The sequence below is a fragment of the Salvelinus alpinus genome, chromosome 6 (assembly GCF_045679555.1).
Source record: "Salvelinus alpinus chromosome 6, SLU_Salpinus.1, whole genome shotgun sequence".
In the NCBI taxonomy this organism is placed as follows: Eukaryota; Metazoa; Chordata; class Actinopteri; order Salmoniformes; family Salmonidae; genus Salvelinus; species Salvelinus alpinus.
The window spans coordinates 55376155-55400896 of record NC_092091.1 but is presented as its reverse complement, the minus strand read 5'-3'; the positions used below and the strand labels follow the sequence as shown (position 1 = coordinate 55400896).

The 24742-nt window shown below is 42.8% G+C and overlaps 2 protein-coding genes across 2 annotated transcripts in view; both read left to right on the top strand.

The window, feature by feature from the left end:
* LOC139578910 (atrial natriuretic peptide receptor 1) overlaps positions 1-10882 on the top strand; it is a 34698-nt gene extending 23816 nt beyond the window's left edge. The window contains exons 24-28 of the mRNA XM_071407044.1: positions 4129-4197; positions 4748-4922; positions 5168-5266; positions 5775-5866; positions 6563-10882. Coding sequence (XP_071263145.1) covers positions 4129-4197; positions 4748-4922; positions 5168-5266; positions 5775-5866; positions 6563-6610 — 483 coding nt within the window. The 3' untranslated portion in view covers positions 6611-10882. The remainder of the gene's footprint in view (positions 1-4128; positions 4198-4747; positions 4923-5167; positions 5267-5774; positions 5867-6562) is intronic.
* A 10164-nt stretch (positions 10883-21046) lies between these two features.
* Positions 21047-22764, top strand: LOC139577867 (trace amine-associated receptor 3-like). The gene has a single exon (XM_071405010.1). The coding sequence runs from the start codon at positions 21066-21068 to the stop codon at positions 22272-22274; it is 1209 nt and encodes a 402-aa protein (XP_071261111.1). The 5' UTR covers positions 21047-21065; the 3' UTR covers positions 22275-22764.
* The last annotated feature ends 1978 nt before the right edge of the window (positions 22765-24742 follow it).

Sequence of the window (24742 nt, the reverse complement as noted above, 5' to 3'; positions counted from 1 at the left end):
GTAACGAACAGTTATATGACCTGTAACATGGCCAAGCAAGTTCATGTTTTCGACAGTTTACTAAACAACTACTGATTTACAGTGCCTTTGTTATGTTACAGGCGTATTCTAAAATGGATTAAAAAAATATATACATGTCAGCAATCTACACACAATACCCCATAATGACAAAGCAATTTTTTAAATTTATTTTTTAACAGAAATACATTATTTACATAAATATTAAGAGCCTTTGCTATGCGACTCGAAATTGAGCTCAGGTGCAACCTGTTTCCATCGATCATCCTTGAGATGTTCCTACAAGTTGATTGGAGTCCACCTGTGTTAAATTCAATTGATTAGAGATGATTTGGAAAGGAGCACAACTGTCTATAAAAGGTACCACAGTTGTCAGTGCATATCACAGCAAAAACCAAGCCATGAAGTCGAAGGAATTGTGGGTAGAGCTCCGAGACAGGAGCTCCGAGACAGGAGCTTCCCTATGAACAATCGAGGAAGAAGGGCTTTGGTCAGGGAGGTGACTAAGAACCCGATGGAGCTCTAGAGTTCCTCTGTGGAGATGGGAAAACCTTCCAGAAGGACAACCATCTCTGCACCATTCCACCAATCAGGCCTTTATGGTAGAGTGGCCAGACGGAAGCCACTCCTCAGTAAAAGGCACCTGACAGCCCACTTGGAGTTTGCCAAAAGGCACCTAAAAACATGATTCTCTGGTCTGATGAAACCAAGATTGAACTCTTTGGCCTGAATGCCAAGCATCAAGTCTGTTACTACGGTGAAGCATGGTGGTGACAGCATCATGCTATGTGGATATTTTTCAGCGGCAGGGACTGGGAGACTAGTCAGGATCAAGGGAAAGATGTATGGAGCAAAGTACAGAGAGATCATTGATGAAAACCTGTTCCTGAGTGCTCAGGACCTCAGACTGGGGCGAAGGTTCACCTTCCAACAGGAAAACGACCCTAAGCACACAGCCAAGACAACGCAGGAGTGGCTTCGGGACAAGTCTCTGAATGTCCTTGAGTGGCCCAGCCAGAGCCCGGACTTGAACCCGATCGAACATCTCTGGAGAGACCTGGAAATAGCTGTGCAGCAACTCTCCCAATCCAACCTGACAGAGCTTGAGAGGATCCATAGAGAAGAATGGGAGAAACTCCACAAATACAGGTGTGCCAAGCTTGTAGCATCATACCCAAGAAGACTCAAGGCTGTAGTCGCTGCCAAAGGTGCTTCAAAGTGCTGAGGAAAGAGTTTGAATTATAAATTAGCAAACATTTCTAAAAACCTGTTTGCTTTTTTTTCATAATGGGGTGTTATGTGTAGATTGATGATGGGAAAAAACTATTCAATCTATTTTAGAATAAGGCTATAACATAACAAAATGTAGAAAAGTCTAGGGGTCTGAATACTTTCTGAAAGGCACTGTATGCCTGCTGGAGTTACCGCAAGTCAGCACAAAGACAACAGGAGCACTGCCTCTGCTATTCCAGCACTATTCACACTTAAACATTTAAACATCATCAAATCGACAAGGCTATATATGCTTAGTTTAATATGTTGAAAACAAAACTTAATGATCCCAAAAACAATTTAGTCCAATTAGTGTTGCTAAATATCACTTGGCTGTCCATGGTACTGATTTCTCTCTCTCTCTGTGTGTGTGTGTGTGTGTGTGTGTGCTGGCGTGCGCAAGTAAAACCATTTTTATTGACTCACCTACCTGTAGACTAGTTGAACGCCAATGCCATCCTCCTTTCTTTAATGTTGGCAAAACGGTCTATGGTTCTGTCGTACAGTATGATTTTACTTTTAGTTTTCATAGGCTACCTAGATAAAATGCCTGCTAGCCTAACTTACTCGCATGGGCAACAATCAACCAGCTAAGTTAACTAGCTAGTGACCCTACTAGGCAGTCTGCTTGAACTAATAACACACAAACAATAGTTTTTTTTGTCTTTATTGAACACAAGGTGTAAACATTCACAGTGCAGTGTGGAAAAAGTATGTGAACCCTTGGATTTAATAACTGGTTAACCTCAACCAAACGTTTTCTGTAGTTGCGGATCAGACCTGCACAACGGTCAGAAGGAATTTTGGACCATTCCTCTTTACAAAACTGTTTCAGTTCAGCAATATTCTTGGGATGTCTGGTGTGAACTGCTCTCTTGAGGTCATGACACATAATCTCAATCGGGTTGAGGTCAGGACTCTGACTGGGCCACTCCAGAAGGTGTATTTTCTTCTATTGAAGCCATTCTGTTGTTGATTTACTTCTGTGTTTTGGGACGTTGTCTTGTTGCATCACCCAACTTCTGTTGGGCTTTAATTGGCGGACAGATAGCCTAACATCCTCCTGCAAAACGTCTTGCTAAACTTGGGAATTCATTTTTCCGTCGATGATAGCAAGCTGTCCAGGCCCTGAGGCAGTAAAGCAGCCCCAAACCATGATGCTCCCTCCACCATACTTTACAGTTGGGATGAGGTTTTGATGTTGGTGTGCTGTGCCTTTTTTTCTCTCCACACAGTGTTGTGTGTTCCTTCTAAACAACTCAACTGTAGTTTCATCTGTCCACAGAATATGTTGCCAGTAGCAATGTTTCTTTTGGACAGCAGTGGCTTCTTCCATGGTGTCCTCCCATGAACCCCGTTCTTTTTTAATGTTTTACGTATCGTGGACCCATCAACAGAGATGTTAGCATGTTCCAGAGATTTCTGTAAGTCTTTAGCTGACACTCTAGGATTCTTCTTAACCTCATTGAGCATTCTGCGCTGTGCTCAGTGCTGAACAGTGCTGAACAGTGCTGAACTTTCTCCATTTATAGACAATTCGTCTTACCGTGGACTGATGAACATCAAGGCTTTTAAAGATAATTTTGTAACACTTTTCAGCTTTATGCAAGTCAACAATTCCTAATCTTAGGTCTTCTAAGATCTCTTTTGTTCGAGGCATGATTCACATCAGGCAATGCTTCTTGTGAATAGCAAACTCAAATTTTGTGAGTTTTTTATGGAGCAAGGTAGCTCTAACCAACATCTCCAATCTCGTCTCATTGATTGGACTCCAGGTTAGCTGACTCCTGACTCCAATTAGCTTTTGGAGAAGTCCTTAGCCTAGGTTTTCACATACTTTTCCCAACCTACACTGTGAATGTTTAAATGATGTATTCAATATAGAAAAGAAAAATACAATAATTTGTGTGTTATTAGTTTAAACACACTATGTTTGTATTTTGTTGTGACTTAGATGAAGATCAGATCAAATATGATGACCAATGTATACAGAAATACAGGTAATTTCAAAGGGTTCACATACTTTTTCTTGCCACTGTACATATTTAACTTCAATAATCTCAGGCCAGTGGCACAATATATGAATTTATGGTTAGATCAGAATCTCTGTCATAATCATTGGCCTGGACAGAGAATGAAGTCAAAACCACAAGGCCAAATCCACATCTCAATCCATGGCTTAGGAATAGGCCGATTTAGCAAGCTAGCTACTGCAGGACATCAACACAAGCAGACCAGAAACAGACAAGTTTTTCTGACAATTATGATGTTTTGCTTCGGATGTGATTTGATTGGTGTGAAGCCAAATCCAAACTGACCTCTCTTGGGGGGCGATTTGCTGTGCCAGGACAACCCACAGTTGAGCTCAGCTCAATGCTGATTGGCTAATTATTTTATATATTTTTTTCTCAAGGGAGGCCAAATGAAAATTATGAAAACACAGAGAGATGAAAGAGAAATTATTATTAATACATTTTTATTGATACATTTTTTGAGGAAGCATGGCTTCCCTTGGCAACCATGAATACACGCCGCTGTGTGTGTGTGTGTGTGTGTGTATGCATATATAGGATCTTAATTTGATCACCCTGTTGCGGAAGAACAGGAAATGTAAAACTTGTAGTGTATTTGAGGTTTAAAAAGGCTACTGAAGTATGTAATCAACCCCTACAATTATGTCTATTAATTATAATACGCATAATAATTCACATTTCTGGTTGCTGTGGGATTATTTTCCTGCTGTAGCGAACTGGCTCAAATTAAGATCTTACGTCTGTGTCCATGCATGTGGGATGAGACCGAAAAATTCCTCAATGCTGAAAGTTTCTTTCCCTTTAGGTGGTGAATGTGCTGAATGACCTGTACACGTACTTTGACAATATCATCGACCACCACGATGTTTACAAGGTAGACCAACAATCTACAGATGTAGGATCTTAATTTGATCACTATTTTGTTGCTGAGAATGTTCCAGCAAAGCAGGAAATGCAAACTTGTTGTGTATTTGAAAGGGCTTCTAAAGTTTGCATTTCCACTTTGAAATTTCAGACTTGATTTCCCCTAATGAAAAATGTATCAACCCCTACAAAAATGTCCATTAATTATAATCCACATATTAATTCACATTTGCTCAAATTAAGATCCTACATCTATATTGCTTGTTATATGGTTTCCATGTGTTTGATGCCATTCCATAGCTCCGTTCCGGCCATTATTGGGAGCCGTTCTCCCCTCATCAGCCTCCTGTGCTGTATAGATTGTAAATGTACTGTTCAATGTGTGTAATGTTGTATGCATGTAATATGTCTGTTTTAACCCTTTTACCCTGTACGCCAGAGCGCTGATGTCTAATTGTCATTTTGTGACAATAAAATGATCTTATCTCCTTGATCTGAGTGGGATCAACATGGACTACTGTACCAACAAAATGGATGACCTTTACCATCCCCTTTTTCAGGTGGAGACCATTGGCGACGCGTACATGGTGGTATCTGGCCTGCCCATTAGAAACGGGGACGACCATGCGAAGGAGATCGCCCGCATGTCTCTGGCAGTGGTGCGGGGCATGAGACAGTACAACAGTCCACACGTGCCCCAGCAGCAACTCAAAGTCCGCATTGGACTCCACTCAGGTACAAAGCCTATCCTAAACTAAGATAAACTGTAGTCTTAAGGACAAGAAACACCTTAACGGCCATCCGCAGTAGATCATCTGCTGGGTTTCGATGAAGTGTGCCGATTCGTCATGTAGAATCGTTGGGAAATGAACAGGAAACGGCGGCTGATGTCTTGTGGTCAGAGGCGATAGGACGGCCAACCGCTTCTAACTGTTCGTCGTCAGCACACCCTGTTTTGGCTTTTAAAATCTGTCTCTCAGGTCCATGTGTGGCTGGTGTAGTGGGACTGAAGATGCCCCGGTTCTGTTTGTTCGGAGACACAGTTAACACGGCCTCGCGGATGGAGTCGCACGGCTCACGTAAGCTCACGTCACTACTTTCTATACCGTCCAAAATGTCTCCCTTCCTTCAAAATGTCTACAAGAAAAATATGCAAATCACATACAAATAAAGGCTTTTAGGAGTTAAAGCTGGAGTGCCTTCACTGCCTCGAATGAAATATATACTGTATATTTTATTGCCAAAAAGGAATATCATTTTTATTTTATTGCCTTTCATCCAAAGTGCACCCTTCCTAATACTCTGATAATGAACCCTCCATGCTACAGTAAGTAGCACTCCTCCTACCACCAACCATTCTCTTCAGTATTCATTATGGCTCTGCGGTTCTCAAAGGTTCTTGAAACCACTGCATTCCGAATCGGTGCGTTTACCAAAATCAAAACCTAAGATTCCGTGTAGAGGGTCGGCACTCCAAAAAGAGAGTGGATATTTGATGCTATTTATTAATTTCAGAGGCAACAAGAGTAAAAGAAACATTATGGCTGTAAGGTCATCGTCAGTGTTTGTGTTTACTGTCCTCTTCAGCATTGAAGATCCATGTGAGCAGCTCCACTAAAGCTCTCCTGGACACATTTAGGACGTTCCGCTGTGAGCTGAGAGGAGACATCCACATGAAGGTACAGGAGCTCTTTACACACATAAATATCATAGAGGGACACTCTTCACTTACACACCCACAGCATCCTGCACTTAGGCCTACCTCTAAACCACCATCTCTGACATCAGCTAAATGAAATCATGGTTTCAAAAAGAAGGGGTTGTCTTTTTAGGTTGTGACTTACTTGTGAGCATAAAGACACATTTCCTGTGAGTTAATGGACATTAAAGTACATCTTATCATACCTTATCTTATATCATTAGTGATATAACCTGGGGATGTGTCCAAGTGAGAGGAGACAATTCTAAAAACTCTGATGTAGTAACCTGATGCAAATATGTTTCCCTTATAGCTTGGTGAGATGGCTTTAGGTATGTGCACTGGTTCAGGCTAACAAAGCATATACAAGTAGACCAATTCCGCCAGGACTTTGCAGATCATTCTGTAGATGGAGAAGAAGATAAATCAAAATGAAACAAATGGGTTACTGCTTTTTGTATGACCCCTATCTCCACTCATTTGTATCTATTAAGGAGGATACACAAAAGCATACCAAGTATGCAACATTTTTGTAAAGTTGCGGCCATTTTAGTTGATTGGCCACAGCTGGGGCATGGGATAAAAATACGTTTGGCTGCTTTTGACAGCTTTTTATATTGAAGGCAATTTCTAAGTTTGTCCACTAAAAATGTTCCCTCTCTTTGTTTTATTGCAGGGGAAGGGGCTTGTGAGGACATTCTGGCTTTTGGGAGAAGACCAATGAAAATGTTATGTTTTCTGTAATTTGATTTAGTCCGTCTCTCAGAAGTAAAGATCAAATCTTAAAAAATAAAATCTGATATACAGTTGATGTCGGAAGTTTACATACACTTAGGTTGGAGTCATTAAAACTTGTTTTTCAACCACTCCACAAAGGTCTTGTTAACAAACTATAGTTTTGGCAAGTTGGTTAGGACATCTACTTTGTGCATGACACAAGTCATTTTTCCAACAATTGTTCACAGACAGATTATTTCACTTATAATTCACTGTATCGCAATTCCAGTGGGTCAGAAGTTTACATACACTAAGTTGACTGTGCCTTTAAACAGCTTGGAAAATTCAAGAAAATTATGTCATGGCTTTAGAAGCTTCGGATAGGCTAATTTACATAATTTGAGTCAATTGGAGGTGTACTTGTGGATGTATTTCAAGGCCTTCCTTCAAACTCAGTGCCTCTGCTTGACATCATGGTAAAACCAAAAGAAATCAGCCAAGACCTCAGAGAAAAATTGTAGACCTCCACAAGTCTGGTTCATCCTTGGGAGCAATTTCCAAACGCCTGAAGGTACCACGTTCATCTGTACAAACAATAGTACTCAAGTATAAACACCATGGGACCAAGCAGCCATCATACTGATCAGGAAGGAGACGTGTTCTGTCTCCTAGAAATGAACGTACTTTGGTGCGAAAAGTGCAAATCAATCCCAGAACAACAGCAAAGGACCTTGTGAAGATGCTGGAGGAAACAGATACAAAAGTATCTATTTCCACAGTTAAACAAGTCCTATATCGACCTAACCTGAAAGGCCGCTCAGCAAGGATGAAGCCTATGCTCCAAAACCACCATAAAAAAGCCAGACTACGGTTTGCAACTGCACATGGGGACAAAGATCACACTTTTTGGAGAAATGTCCTCTGGTCTGATGAAACAAAAATCTAATTGTTTGGCCATAATGAGCATCGTCATGTTTGGAGGAAAAAGAGGGAGCCTTGCAAGCCGAAGAACACCATCCCAACCGTGAAGCACGGGGGTGGCAGCATCATGTTGTGGGGGTGCTTTGCTGCAGGAGGGACTGGTGCAGTTCACAAAATAGATGGCATATGACGAAGAAAAATGATGTGGATATATTGAAGCAACATCTCAAGACATCAGTCAGGAAGTTAAAGGTTGGTCGCAAATGGGTCTTACAAATGGACAATGACCCCAAGCATACTTCCAAAGTTGTGGCAAAATGGCTTAAGGACAACAAAGTCAAGGTATTGGAGTGGCCATCACAAAGCCCTGACCTCAATCCTATAGAAAATGTGTGGGTAGAACTGAAAAAGCGTGTGCGAGCAGAGGCCTACAAACCTGACTCAGTTACACCAGCTCTGTTAGGAGGAATGGGACAAAATTCACCCAACTTATTGTGGGAAGCTTGTGGAAGGCTACCCAAAACATTTGACCCAAGTTAAACAATTTAAAGGCAATGCTACCAAATACGAATTGAGTGTATGTAAACTTCTGACCCACTGGGAATGTGATGAAAGAAATGAAAGCTGAAATAAATCATTCTCTCTACTATTATTCTGACATTTCACATTCTTAAAATAAAATGGTGATCCTAAACAGGGAATTTTTACTAGGATTAAATGTCAGGAATTGTGAAAAACTGAGTTTAAATGTATTTGGCTAAGGTGTATGTAAACTTCCGACTTCAACTGTATTTGTATGTACTGTAGCTTATTTCCATAATTTTTGTGTGGTTGCAATTTTAGTTTGAGTGCAATGTCAAGGATCACTGAGCAAATGCTTATTCTTTGAAAAACCGATGTAATATCAAAATATCAAAGCTATCACCATTCTGATTCTTGGATGTTGTGTAATGTACAGCATTTTCTCTACCTTTAGGTTTTTTTTATGGCTTCTTATTTATTGGTTCACCTTTAAAGAGCCAACTCTATTCACTAGAGGTGTTATATATTTCTACATTTTTTTTAGATATACAGTATATCTTTTTTAAATCTTATGTAATCACAAAAAAATACAATCACGCTCATTGCTTTGTGTGTTCACAATACTTTCCAAGGGCATGATCATTAATTTAAATATACTGTATATATATATATATATTGTTTCACAAATGATTGATGTGTGAGACTCTAGTAGAGTGGAACATATCTGTTATATTATGTGATCCACTACATTTCTCACAACATTTCTTTGTTAAGAACCAATTTGGATAGATTACGCAACTAATGGAGCTTTTCTATTGAGCAGTGATAATGGTAATTTCACTCTGTGCCAGAGAGATAAGCTAGTTCAGCTTAGTTCACTTCCTAAACGGGTGCAGCCTGTGTCAGCACATTTTAACGGAAAACATTGTTTATCATTGTTTTGACTCAGTGGCAGATCGTTAAGGAGAGATCAATCGTTAGGACTAAATTAGACTTGACAATAACAGGCCATTCAGGCCATTGACCGAAAGCGCACACACACACACACACACACACACACACACACACACACACACACACACACACACACACACACACACACACACACACACACACACACACACACACACACACACACACACACACACACACACACACACACACACACACACACACACACAGTCTTGTACAGCTAACCTTGTGGGGACATACAATTCAGTCCCATTCAAAATCCTATTTTCCCTAACCCCTAACCCTAACCCAAAAACCTAAACTTTATCCTAACCCTAACCCTAACCCTAGCTCCTAACCCTAACCCTACAACTAACCCTAGCTCCTAACCTTAATATTTAACTTAATTCTAACCCTAACACTAATTCTAACCTTAACCCTAAACCCCCTAGAAATAGCATTTGACCTTGTGGGGACTAACAAAATGTCCTAAGCTGGTCAACTTTTTGTTCGTTTACTATTCTTGTAGGGAATTCTGGTCCCCACAAGAATAGTTAAACACGTCCACACACACACACACACACACACACACACACACACACACACACACACACACACACACACACACACACACACACACACACACACACACACACACACACACACACACACACACACACACACACACACACACGCTCACTCCCCTACTCTTCTATCAAGTATCTACCTAGGACCAGCTTGGTCATTAGGGCCACAACTAAAAGCTCTGGAGAGTGCAGTCTCTTAATTATCGCCTTGAAATGGCTTCAAAGATTGGATCTTAATGTTGTTTCCAATTACAGTTATTGAAATGAACTTCTTTTGATGCAGCATTCTTCTCTCTTGGCCTTCGCTGCTGGTTTCTATGCGGCAAAACAAAATCAAGGACTTTGGGCCTGTCCCATGTTATTTTGGTTTCTGTCAACGTGGTTTCATCTGACCATGCATCACCTTTCAAGACTCGTGATTTCCCAGGAAACGGGTGACTGACAACAAAATTCGTCAATTTATTAAAGAAGATCAAGGAGAAATGTAAACAGATCAGCCAGGAGGTTTTGAGCTTGCCAATAGTTAGAGAGTGCATACCGGGAAAACAACAATTAGAAATGGCATGCACTGTGAAACGTTCAGTTTTACACTAGATTTGGCTTGCGTTTGGATAGCAGCTGGATGCTACATTGATTAATATAGCAAGTTAAGATCATGAAAGCTGCTATGTGACGTCCATAGACCATTTCTAAAGGGAAAATGACTCGTAAACTTTTACTTCCTGGTCTTCCTTCCTGTGATTGCCTTCCCTGAAATGGGCCGCTTTCCAAATGGCACCCTATTACCTCAGCCTATAAATTGTAAGCACTATATAAGGAATCAAAAGTAGTGCATTATATAGGGAATATAGTGCCATTTGGAACGCAGACATAGTCCTACTGATGCAACTAAACTCCTAAGTCAGCGTTTCCCAAACTCGGTCCTGGGTACCCCAAAGGGTGCACCTTTTAGTGAGGGAGGAGGGACAAAGAGAGACAGATAAAGGTTAAAACCCTTACAAAAATGACTCATAACAGATGGCTTTAAAGGTTGCTCTGCATGCTTGAAGATTGTCCATTGAAAAGGTGATCCTAGTGTGTCATAGTCTAAGGTTCTTTTATTGATCTAAAATGCCAGGCTTTGTATTTCTTAAAGCAATACGTTCACACTCAGTGTGACTATTTAAAGGTGGCTCACTTGGACAGTTTTCTGTTATGGTCTGGTCAGGTCTCAAACCTTTATTTAACAGTTCCCCAAAAATATTTTTGATAAATGTTTTATTGAACATGAACCTTTATTAAACATTTACCCCCTTTAATGTGTGTTCTTTGATGTGTGTTCTTAAGAATATATACAGTATGTTAATAGGGAACATTATTGCACCAACTATTGTTGTTTAGAGACGAGGACCAGTCTTCTGCTATCCTTGATTCAATACAGGTTTTTAGTCTGTGGAGTTGACATTTCATATGCATTAGGTGTCGGGTGGTACAGTACATCTAGTGTCCTTCCGAAATGGCACATTATTCCCTACATATCCATAGGGCTATGGTCAAAAGTGCACCATGTAGTGAATAGGGTGCCATTTGGGACACAGTCCTAATAAAACTATTAATAATTAAGTACATGGAAGACCTTTAGCAGTTAGGAAATGTGTCACATTTTATATGATTGGATATTATGGAAGTGTGTCAAAGGAACGACTGCGGCTTAGTCTGCATGCAGCACTGTATTAAAAGATTGCGTTTTAATACACACAAATGTCTATTTGAAAGCATCCCGACTTCATTAAAGGAACGCAGATGAGGATGAATTGATCCTCAATATACAAACTCATGAATATTGAATGGGTCTCCATAGCAATAGCAGTGAAATAGGATATGAAAGTATAATTATGCACAGGGCTGAGATGGGTTTGACAAGCCTCACAAGACTCGTATGAAGTCGGTGCAGCCTCTTCTGCCAACTTCTGTCCGAACGGTTTGGGCTACACACTAATATGACCCCTCTGTCGGAGTCAGTCTGAGACGCTCACGAACATGATGGTGTTCTCCACAACCCTCACAAGACACGTCTGAAGGTCCCAATACCAGTAAAAAAAAATATGAACGCATGCATGGAGATAGTTTAGTGCCTAAAATAATGAGATAAATAATCCTGATATTTCTTATATCTCGCAGATATAGGACAGACACTCCAGAACAAACTTCATTTCGATTTTTTGGGGGGATTATCTGTTGTTCCATGTAGTTGTTGTGATGTGATTAATGTGACGATGGCTATTTTATCAAATCAATTAACTATGTATAATTATTACATGTATCAATTCATAATGTAACACTTAACTCGGGGCACCGCAGAAAAAGTTTGTTTAATGAGTTACCGTTTCTCGAATGAACTCAAGAATATATCGATATCGTTATCATACCTGTCATCCATTAATCGTTATTACCTCATAGCAGTCTCATTCTGAACGTCGCAAAATTCTTCGAGACCTGCAAGAACCCTAGTCTAAATGATGATTCAGCTATACACAAATTGGCTTAATTATTTATTTTTTAACTAAGTAAATAATCAGACAGAAATGCATAAACACACACACACACATACACACACACGGTATACGTTGAATTGACTACTAACATAATGCAATGAAAAGTCCCTAGTGGACTACCTTGATATGACGGCTTTTTACACAATGGAAGGGGAGGGGTAAGATAAAGAGAGTGGGAGAGACAAAGAGAGTGGGCTGGTACATACATGTGGAAGCTATGCTCATGAAAAATGAACATGAACGACTGCTCATTCGAAAAGAAATGCAACACATATTTACGTGTGTATTCCTTTGCCATCTCTCTGTTGAAACCACTCGTCCGTCAATGGTGAGTAGTTCGATGTAAGTCTCTGGTTGTCCACCAGAGGTCACAATGTCCTCAGTTGTAGTAGTTCATTACACTAGATCCTTCAAAGGTACACACGCGGTAAACAGCTGCAGACTGAAGGTTCTGATGTAGTCTTTATCTTCGTCACTCGAGAGTTTGAGTCTTACCATTTTCTGGTCTGGTAGTTTTAAACCATTTCAATGTATTCAGCTCACGCTGCACATATAACTGGTCTTTATGTTTTAAACAATTTCAACGTGTAGCCACCACTCCACGCTTTCTGGCCTTGTAGTTTTAAACCATTTCAACGTGTAGCCACCGCTCCATGCTTTCTGGTCTAATGAAAATTTCGTTAGCAGTCATTTTATGCACTCACCTTGAAGGGCGGTTCCATCACGTTGTCACAATGCCTCACGTGGGCGTGGTCACTGACTCGGCAAAAGCTTACATGAAAAACAATTCTCCTCTAGAAGGCTAAAATCACATTTAATGTTCACACAAATTGTTTCATATTTAATCACATAAGTTTTACAACATTTAGATGTGAATCATATATCTGGGACGTATACAGTTGTAGAGTTACAGTTATTTAGTTATACCGTCGTAATGATATCACAAAACAATACACTTTTGACAGGATGTATTGTTTGGAATCCTGCTGGGGATCCAGACGTTTGGATTTGAAAACTAATGTTCCCATGTCCAATCTTTTGAGGTTTGAGGTTTTGGCAAGAGTCTCTCTCTACACACAAATGATTTTTGACTTCTCTATACTGCAGTGCAAGAGAGAGAAAGTTTACGACCGGTCGTTGAAGTCAAAGAACCGGCCCCACTCCCCCTCTTCCTCCCTGGTGGGAGAGAGAGAGGGAGGGGGCTATCTTTGATCCTCACCCAGGAGCGAGAGTCATGACATAGTGAAACAGAAATGCCAAATTAAATTTTTCATCCAATCATTTTTAAATATATTTTTGATACCTTAATTCAAAATCAAATATCTAAATGATCCTTGGTATGACCATCTTAAAACAATTCCATATGTTAGTCTGAGTCACGGTGCCCTGGCCCTGCCCAGAGTAACAGTCAGAGACAATTAGACCTGGATTCAAATCATACTTGTTTTCCTTCATGAGAGTTTGATTGAAAGTCCTTTCCCATCCTGCACTCTAGGCAGTTTCAATCAAATATTCAAAGTGTTTGGAAGAAAACAGATACTATTTGATCCCAGGTCTGGAGCGAGCCATCCGACTCCACTGTAAGCCATCAATCTCTTGTGGCAGACAACTGATAGCCCTTTAACAATTAGAGGTCATTTTGGGGCAGTTTTTTGGGGATAAGGGTTGAGAGGATTTTGTGATTGGCCGTGAGTGTTTCTTCTGGGACTCACAGAAACAATTAGGTGCCATTGTTGTGAGAAAGGCCCCATCTTGAGGGACACAACTAATCAGTAGAGCATATAAGCCTTTTAGCCAAAGCAAGATAAGGTTACTTTAGCATGGTTTACTCCACCGACTCGCCTCTGTTACATCAGTTGCACATTGACAACATTAAAACATATTCTTCCCCACCATAACCCTCATGCTGCCTCTTCCTGTAATAATATGCGTGATCATGTTCTCGATTAAACAGCCAGGCCAATTAAACCCCCTTGAGTGAACATAACAAATCGCCTAAGAATCCAACCACGTCCTTCCTTTTCAAAAGCAACAGATGTGCCCGCCGACCGTTGCTCCTCTCTTCCTCACCTTTCCTCCCCTCTCCGCTGCAGAGGGAAACACTCTCATTACACATATGAATGACTGGTCTGAAAAAACACTAGTTGGGCAAGCGAACAAGGCCTTTTATCCCAGCTTAATTAAAAAACTCCCAGCATGGTTAATTCATTCAAATACATCCACCATGCTACACTTGAGACAGAAAGCGGTCCCCATCCCTGGCTGAGCTAGAGAACCCAGGTATGTTGAATAGGGGTGGGGAAATTGGCTCCACTTTAATGCGTTACTGGGGAGATGAAAGAAGAGCATGAGATCCAGGCTGCGTACCAAAGGCACCCTGTTGCCTAAATAGTGCACTGTTTTTGACCCGGGCCATAGTCAAAGGTAGTGCACTATATAGGTATTATGGTGCTATTTGGAACACAGCCCTTGTCTAGTGGTGGGAGGACAGCAGGGATGGTAGGTACCTATCAGATACTCAGGTAGTCACCCACTATGCACTTATGCACATGTAACAGGGTGGTTTGGAACCACACTCAAGTGAAGAGTAACCTTGCCTGAGACCTGAAGACTTGCATTGGCTCCCAGAGCTAATGCCTTGGCTTTATCTCTGCGGGCTAATATAGTCTTGTGGGTAGTAGTCTTGCACAGTATGTGAGTCGTTCCCATCCTCTGGTAGAATCAAGCTGATAGAGTCAGGGATGTAGCAAAGGTGTCTTTAACAGAGGGATGAAAGTGAGAGACAAGTGTCAGTATTAGCATCACAATGCCCAACCCTGCCTTTCCCCCCGACCACCTCCCTTTTGTTACCCATCCACCCTTTTGTGTATGATGACAGGGGACTGTCTTAGTTTACCTTGATTGGTGCCTTTCATTAGAGCGATACACACCTCCGCGTCTCCTCGTCCCTTCATCATGACGAGAGATGAGAGATAAGAAAGGAACCAGACTCCTGTTGTCCTGTGATGTGCAGTATGGTGAAATGAGGACGGACGACCAACCGTCTCAATCACAGGTGAGTACTCTCTTTCCTTCATGTGCTTTCACGCTTTTCCAAAAAGGTGTTTGTGCCAGGCATTCTTTTGTGGATAAAATGTTTTCAAATCAAGAGTTGGATGAATTGGAATTCATCTCTATTGACTACAGATGGTATCTTGAATATTTTTACTCAATTAGGAGTGCGGATGGAAATTAGTCGACTGGTTAAATCAGGCAAATTCAAACAAATTTGGATGAATGTGCAAAGTTACAGTTGACAGCTTTATTATACATTCGATAACAATATCACTAGCTTTTTTGTACACAATTTTTCACATTGGTTAAACCATGTCACATTGGGTAGACATGTTGTGTTATATGTGCTTTGCCATTGTCTTGCTTAGGTTCACTGTCTTTATCTCACTGTGGCATAACATGCAGTTTTTGAGCAGTGACAATATTTTTTTCTATATTGTAAATTTAGTCCAGTCCCAGTTTATATCAATATCAGTTTCCACATTTCCACAATTAATTACACAATCCACAGCCATCCATGTGAATTGACCCCTGGTGAACATCTATCATTTTTAATCTGTGATAATTCTGTCAGCACTGAATGTAATAAAACTCATATAAACCGGCCAGGAGTCAAATAATGATTCATTTGAATGAATCATTTGCAATTATTACTAAACTCACATGCTACCCTTCTGACAAAGATATCAAGAGATACTCTCAAAATAATAAATGATGGATTTACAGTAATGATAAATATACCGCTAGACAATTTGGAACAGCCCCTCACTTCCAATAGAAAGTGAAGTGAATCTGCTTACTTTAGATAATGCCATAGGAGTGCTCGTACAAAACTAACATGACTCAAAAGTGCAATAATAGGCTGAAATGGGAAGATCCGTTTTCCGTTGCACAATCTTTTGAAACGCTGCACCCTAATGAACAATCCCAACATACAATCCCTCTGCTTTTGAATGTGTGGAGAGATTAAAAGCGATGAGCAGGAAACGATCAGTGTCAGTCCTTAGTAATGATTAGATAAGAGGTAGAAGCTAAACAAATAGAGGACATCCAAAGTCGGCTTCTCACCCCGGAGGGATTAGAGTGGGGAGCTATGTGCTGTCCACTCCAATGGATTTTAATGAGCTTCAGGCTATTATGGGTTTTATATAGACTAACTGTTGCACTCCTCTGATCATGGAAACTAAACGTTTAATGTTGGTTGTTAGCAACATTGCATCAAATCCTCTCTGCAGTGTTTCTCAAAGGATGCAGATATAGGGACACAACACTCGATAGACAGGAAGACCAGCCCGATCGCCACAAATAGACAGCGATTTTGGAGTCTGGAAAGGTCCTGAGAACGTCGATATATGCCTTCTTCAGCACAAAAAAAATAAAGATTACCCAGCACTGGGCACCAACTCGTGATGTTGGGAGCCGAAGAGCGTTGCTTACCACCGCAGTTCACAATGCTCTAGCAAGCCGCGAGAATACTTGCTACTAATAGCCCTAGCCTTTTAACCACTCAGAATTAATACCTACTGTCAACTTAACTCTTTGAGTTGTTTAGAATCAAGACAAATCTAAGTTTATTGGCCGCGCGCAGAGATGTGCAGAGGTTGTCGCAGGTGCAGTGAAATGCTCGTGTTTCTCGCTCCAACAGTTCAGTAATAAAATAAAACAATTAAAAAACTATACACATAAATCCCCCCCCAAAAGAAAGACATATCAGATTGAGCAATGTAAGAGTGCAGAATATATATATATATTTGTTTGTGTATATGTATATGTATATAATGGTGTGTATAGACAGTATGGACAGTATATGAATAGAAAAGGTGTACAGCAGTAGTTATATAGGATGAGCCATGACTAGAATACAGTATATACATATAAAGTGTGTAAAACAGTGGGTAAACATTATTAAAGTGACCAGTGTTCAATGACTCAGTTTCTGTTCTTATCCTGTAACCACACAAAATGAACGAGTCAAAAATAGATGTTCATCTATAATACATCGAAACGATGAGATCGAGTTGAGGATGACAGGCTCTCTCTCTCTCAAACACACACGTTCTTCCAACCTCAGAAAGACTCGCACAAACACCCACACACATTCCCTGCTCCTGTTCTGATGTGTTCCGCCCTCCTCTCTTGACCACTCAGTAGTGGGCGCCGTGTTCTGTCTGTCTGTGTCAGTTCACACGCCCCCTTCTTAGAAGACCAGAAGCAACAAGCAACCCTATGTGCACTGGGTAGAGTTATTATTTTAGTTTGTACTCATACTTTGTTTTGAAGGTGTTTGTGTGTGGGGTGATGTGTGTGTGTGTGTGTGTGTGTGTGTTTGTGCGCACTGTGTGGAGTCTGTCTGTCTGTGAAGTTGGGAGAACATAACATATTTCTGTAATCACATCGACCGAGATCCATCGTGGCCCTTGATCCATTGAACCAACTTCCAAAGCTCCCAAAACCATCATGCACTGGAAAGAGACAACATATCGAGTTTAGTGGAGATTCTTTTCAGAGAAGCCTAGTTGATTTGACCCACTGATTTACTGATTGAGATAGAACTTTCTGTAAATGTGGAGTCTGGGACATTCCAAATCGAACTCCTTGTCCCATTAATGGTCCCACAGACATTCTCTGTCTGCGTACTCTTTATAGTGTTGTGGGGCCCTAGTAAAATGTATGCACTATATAGGGAATATGGTAACATTTCAGACGAGACATTCTGTGTCAGGCCGAGAACTTTGATTCGATTCTGTTTCATTGCAGGGCTGATATAAGTAGGTTATGTGGAGTTGCTTGATTTACAAATGCAGTATTGGTTTAAGTATAAATAAGGAAAGGTGAGAACTATCTGATAGAATCCGGTCAACTGTCATAAGATGAGAGGAATGGTGTTCCTTCTTGCTATTTGGTCTCTCGTAAAAGCGTGAATTCTGCTCCTGAGAATGATGACAACGATGACGACTAAGAATGACCAGAATAGGAATGACAGCGCTGTTGATGATAATGATGATAGTAGTGGCAACAATATTCACAAGTACCGTGACCGTGATAAAGATGATGATGATGATGATGATGAAGGCTTTTGTTTTGGCATGTCAGTATGACTGACAGGAGCAGGGGATATTGCTTCACTCGGCCCCCTTCCCTTTCCCCTCACTACAGCACGACAGTCCCTTTGGTGTTAATTAAAAAGCAATTCTTACTGAACCAGAACCGTTTCGCTCTGCTTTAGTCTCCCAAACAATGAACACCTCCTGCTGCTGCTTTCCTACCGCAGTCACTCGATGAGTTGCGTACCAAACGCCCATCTGAGTAATATTACGTTCACTGTGCATGATAATGCCTAACAGATTAGACATTATCACTGCAACAGCAAAGCAGTGCTAACCCTGCTTTCAATCAGCCCTTCTCAGGAGTATAGTGGACATATTAGGACAGTTTGTGGACAGATGCTATTCTAATATGGACACTGTACTTGACCACGAACAACCTACTCTACCAACCTGCCAGATAGGAAATCACCAGAACACCCTGCAAGCATCAGTTACGTTCAGGAGAGAAAGGAGTATACTGCTTTGTGCCACGGTTAAATGGGTCACCCAAAGGGTTCAGTTGAATGGTGTAAAACGTTATGCCTGACTATCTGTCACAGTGTGTGATTATGTTTCCTGCTGGACAGTTCCATTCCAACAGAACTGATGACAGCTGTATCCACAGGGGAATATTCTTGAAGGTTCCACTGGGGAAAAGAGAGCCCAGGGAAGGTCAAACAAAGTGCTTTCTTTTGCATTGTGCTTGACAGTTTTCCAAAATTGCCGCCTCCGAGTCCCACATAGGCATCATCCCAGCAAACATGACCCCATTGGCCCCATGTGGGTAGTTGAGCAAGGTGAGCACGGGCTAGCACACACCAGCCCACACCAGCCCAACAGGTGCCAGCCCACACCAGCCCACACCAGCCCAACAGGGGCTAGCACACACCAGCCCACACCAGCCCAACAGGGGCCAGCCCACACCAGCACAACAGGGGCTAGCCCACACCAGCCCAACAGGTGCCAGCCCACACCAGCCCAACAGGGGCCAGCCCACACCAGCCCAACAGGGGCTAGCCCACACCAGCCCAACAGGTGCCAGCCCACACCAGCCCAACAGGGGCCAGCCCACACCAGCCCAACAGGGGCTAGCCCACACCAGCCCAACAGGGGCCAGCCCACACCAGCCCAACAGGGGCTAGCCCACACCAGCCCAACAGGGGCTAGCCCACACCAGCCCAACAGGGGCTAGCCCACACCAGCCCAACAGGGGCTAGCCCACACCAGCCCAACAGGTGCCAGCCCACACCAGCCCAACAGGGGCCAGCCCACACCAGCCCAACAGGGGCCAGCCCACACCAGCCCAACAGGGGCCAGCCCACACCAGCCCAACAGGGGCTAGCCCACACCAAGCCCAACAGGGGCTAGCCCACACCAAGCCCAACAGGGGCCAGCCCACACCAGCCCAACAGGGGCTAGCCCACACCAAGCCCAACAGGGGCTAGCCCACACCAAGCCCAACAGGGGCCAGCCCACACCAGCCCAACAGGGGCCAGCCCACACCAAGCCCAACAGGGGCTAGCCCACACCAGCCCAACAGGGGCTAGCCCACACCAAGCCCAACAGGGGCTAGCCCACACCAAGCCCAACAGGGGCTAGCCCACACCAGCCCAACAGGGGCTAGCCCACACCAAGCCCAACAGGGGCTAGCCCACACCAGCCCAACAGGTGCCAGCCCACACCAGCCCAACAGGGGCCAGCCCACACCAGCCCAACAGGGGCCAGCCCACACCAAGCCCAACAGGGGCTAGCCCACACCAGCCCAACAGGGGCTAGCCCACACCAAGCCCAGCTAAAGGCGGGGGCTCTTTAGAATATTTAGGGTCGTGGTTTGCACACAGTTCTTTTTGGGAGTGTCATTCCAGTTTAAGTGTTCTGTTGTGTGATGGATACATAAAGAAAAATATTGTACACTGCCCATGAGGAAGTCATCTCACTTAAAAAAACTTAAGTGCATATGTTATATGAGAAACTTAAAGGTAGACTCAGCAAAATGACTTTGCCATGAGCAGCACTGCAGATATTGAGATGAGTGAGATGCAAGACTTCGCTCTCTGTGTGTGACTGTTCACACACAGTATCTGTCCATGTGCATGGGCTCGCTTCATACTGTTCACACCGTGGTAGCCAGGGCACCAAAACAGAAGAGACGATGTGCCTCGCGCTTTGACGCTCTTAGTTGTTTTGCGGAAAATGACCCACTGAATTGATGCATTTAATTAAGTTGTATAATTTTTTTTAATGAAAAAATCTAATAAATTCCTGTTAAATAGCAAAGGCGCATTGGCCAAATGTTGGCAGCATACATGGGGCTAATCATGCCAGTGTGAGCATGTTTACTGGGAGGTGTCTCGCTGTTTGATTGTTTCTGATAAGATTTGCCAACATTGTTCACTTGTCATTTCCTTTGTGCTGGCGAGGCTTGTAGATAAACGAGAGAGAGAGAGAGAGAGAGAGAGAGAGAGAGAGAGAGAGAGAGAGAGAGAGAGAGAGAGAGAGAGAGAGAGAGAGAGAGAGAGAGAGAGAGAGAGAGAGAGAGAGAGAGAGAGAGAGAGAGAGAGAGAGAGAGAGAAAGAGAGAGAGAGAGAGCGTCTGGTTTTCCTCAGATAGAGCACCAAGGAGATTGCAGTCTAGATAGGAACCCGAACCCAAACCCGGCACCAGAACTATCAGCTTCTTCTGCCAGGCTAAAAACACAATTTAAGGTTTAACTAACGATAAAGTGCCTCGGAGAGGGATGGATTAAGCAGAACCAACATAATTCTGGGTGGTTTGTTTGTATTGGTAAGATTGTTTGAGCACACAGAATGCTCACAGGGGCAATATGTTCTGTTTTGGAAATGTCTCACCCTACTGCTATATCATGCCAAAACGTTCACATCATGGATGTTGTGTGTATTTTGACAGAACAAGACCAAGCCATGGATAATACCAGTTTGGGGTGGCCCGAGGATCTGGATGGTGATGCCAACCTTTCTTCTCTCCATGGCGACCTGGAGGACTTCTGCGCTACGTCGTCGAGGCACCAGGCATCTCGGGTGATCCTGTACGCCTTCTTTACGGCGGGCATCTTGTGCACAGTGGTGGGCAACTTCCTGGTGGTCTTGGCCATCGCTTACTACAAGCAGCTGCAGTCGCCCACCAACTCGTTCGTCATGTCCTTGGCGGTGGCCGACTGCCTGGTGGGGTTGGTGGTCATGCCCTACAGCATGGTGCGCACCGTGGAGGGCTGCTGGCTCTTCGGCGCCCTCTTCTGCCGGGTCCACTCCAGCCTGGACGTCATGCTGTGCACCGCATCCATATTCCACCTCAGCTCCATTGCCTTCGACCGCTACTATGCCGTGTGTAACCCCTTGGTCTACCACCTGAAAATGTCCCAGGGCCGGGTAGCCTTCCTGATCGTGGTCTGTTGGGCCGTCCCGTTACTCATCTCCTTCGGCCCCATCATGCTGGGCCTCCACAAGGCCGGGGTGAACATGGTGCCCATGCCGCCCGAGGACGCCTGCGTCTTCCTGGTCAACCGCGTCTACGCCGTCATGGCCTCCCTGGTGGCCTTCTACCTGCCCATGGGCGTCATGCTGGCAGCCTACTGGAAGATCTACAAGGCGGCCAAGCGGCAGGCCATGCAGATCAGCGCCATGGAGAGCCAGTTTTCGGCCGGGGTGGGCAAGGACTCCAGCAAGAAGCAGAGGCACCGCAACGCCATGAGGAGGGAGAGGAAGGCAGCTAAGACCCTGGGGATCATCATGGGGGTCTTTCTACTCTTCTGGCTTCCCTTCTTCACCGTCAACATCGTGGATCCCTTCATCGACTACAGCACAGCGGTGGAGGTGTGGGAGTTTTTCCTGTGGCTGGGGTATGTTAACTCGTCGCTTAACCCGTTCTTGTATGGGTTCTTCAATAGATCCTTCCGTAGGGCGTTTATGATGATTATGGGATGTCGGATATGTCTGTCGAGCTCCTCGCCGGGTATGGACTTATCAAAAGAGAGCAACGAACGCAAGGTCAACCAATAGGAGACTAGAATTGCAACACACACACACCTGGACGTGGCATCGACCTATCACACGCCAAGAAAGAGGGCAACGGGACACACAGACAACCAATAGGAGACTGGAGACTTGACTGGAGACTTGACTGGAGGCTAATTGTGTACAGGTAGAGGACAATTTAAGGGATTAAGTTGTTATTGTTATATTAGAGAGAATTAAGCCACTGACTGATGAAGGAATTGACATTTAAAACAATCTGTGCATTTCTGAGGGACAAAACTGAAATAAACACAAGATTGAACTGCAAAACACTCAAATGACAGGCCAATAAACATTGTATTTTGGTAGCAGTTATACATACAAAAAGAGAGAAAGAAAATACATTTAAGAAAGAAAGAAGTGAATACTCTTCAGCAAATGTTGTTCTAGTTTGTAAATAAATACAATGTCTGGTTGTTCTTTTGCCTTTCTGAAAACCTTAACAATCCAAAATAAATTGTCATGTCTGCTTGTCTGAATTGGTCACTCAATTAAGTGTTTGGGTGATTTCTATGATGATTGACGTCATTATTAATATATGGTGTATAATGATGTACACAACCAAGGTTATTGTAGTTTTTTATATTTTTCTTTTATTTCTATTTGTTTTTTAATTTTTAATTTTTAATTCAGTTTAGTTTCAGTTAGCTGAGGTGATTTGGTCAAGCGTGAAATGCTCTATCTAGAAACAATTGATCCTTGATTGAACGCTCAACTTGATTATCATCCCAAAATAACTTTACAAATTAAAAAGATACACTTAGTTTTACCACAGATTTCCACAGTAGTTTTTTTTTGTGTAACACAGCTTTGGGCCGACAGTTTTTTTTGGTTCCCTCCCAAGTTTCCATTAGCTCAAAAAACCTCAGTGGGAATCTGTGTTAAAATGTATTTGTAAAATAATTTTGGGCTGATATGAAAGTCGAATTTCTGAAGTTTCCGTATTGAACGCAGTGATTATCAACTTGTAGGCACAGAGTCTGTACAGTTGTACATGTAGGCCTCTCTGTGGTCCATTGTTCAAATTAGAACCCTATGGGTGTATGTCCTTGGGTTCTTGAGTGCTAAGGTTAGGCTAAGTTTAAATTATAAAGTCAATCTTAATGTAACCTTGTCCCCAGGCTATTGCTCACAGCGCATATAAGCCTGGTACATCAACGATTCAAAGTTAGCCTTAGTGGGGCTGACCATAGAATTCTATGGGATTGACCTTGAGTAAAGTATTTGTCATCATCAAATCACACGACTGTGAGGCATGGCTTTGTGCTTGTGCTAGCGTACCGGGGATGGCTAGGGGGAAAGTGTTGTGGGAGAAGATTGGTTGGCAGATTCAGCTGATTAAGCCAATGCGCCGGGAGTTTCTATATTGGCTAACGAAGGCCAAATTTGACATGTTGGTTCACCAGACTCTTCGCACATTTGGGATTCATCTTAATGTGACTTGGATTTGAAAGGAATAGCGCCGAGACTGGTGCAAAAAAATATGGTGGTTTTCATATAAGAATAATTAAAGTTAGCCACCTAGATGTTTTTTGATCTTTTAGCAAGTGATCGCTAGTGACAGTGATGCACAAGCTAGGCCTTTTTGAAACATCGCCATCTCCTGGCCACATTAACCTGCCAGATTCAGTTGCTTGAAAATTCCCCAAAAGCTTGAAAACCCCATTCGATTTTTGGCCATAGTTTAATGACACTAAAACTAAACATAATTCATGCAGGGTTTTATTTTATTTTAAATCAAATGGGCTAGACAATCTGGACCCTCTCTTTCAAAAATTATCCGCCGCCATTATTGCAACCCCTATTACCAGTCTGTTCAATCTCTCTTTTGTATCGTCTGACATCCCTAAAGATTGGAAAGCTGCCGCGGTTATCCCCCTCTTCAAAGGAGGTGACACTCGAGACCCAAACTGTTACAGATCTATATACATCCTGCCCTGCCTTTCTAAAGTATTCGAAAGCCAAGTTAATAAACAGATCACTGACCATTTCGAATCCCACCGTACCTTCTCCGCTGTGCAATCCGGTTTCCGAGCTGGTCACGGGTGCACCTCAGCCATGCTCAAGGTATTAAACGATATCATAACCGCCATCGATAACAGACAGTACTGTGCAGCCGTCTTCATCGACCTGGCAAAGGCTTTCGACTCTGTCAATCACCGTATTCTTATCGGCAGACTCAACAGCCTTGGTTTCTCAAATTACTGCCTCGCCTGGTTCACTAACTACTTCTCAAATAGAGTTCAGCGTGTCAAATTGGAGGGCCTGTTGTCCGGACCTCTGGCAGTCTCTATGGGGTACCACAGGGTTTAAATTTCGGGCCGACCCTTTTCTCTGTATATATCAACAATGTTGCTCTTGCTGCGGGTGAATCACTGATCCACCTCTACGCAGACGACACCATTCGGTATACATCTGTCCCTTCTTTGGACACTGTGTTAACAAACCTCCAA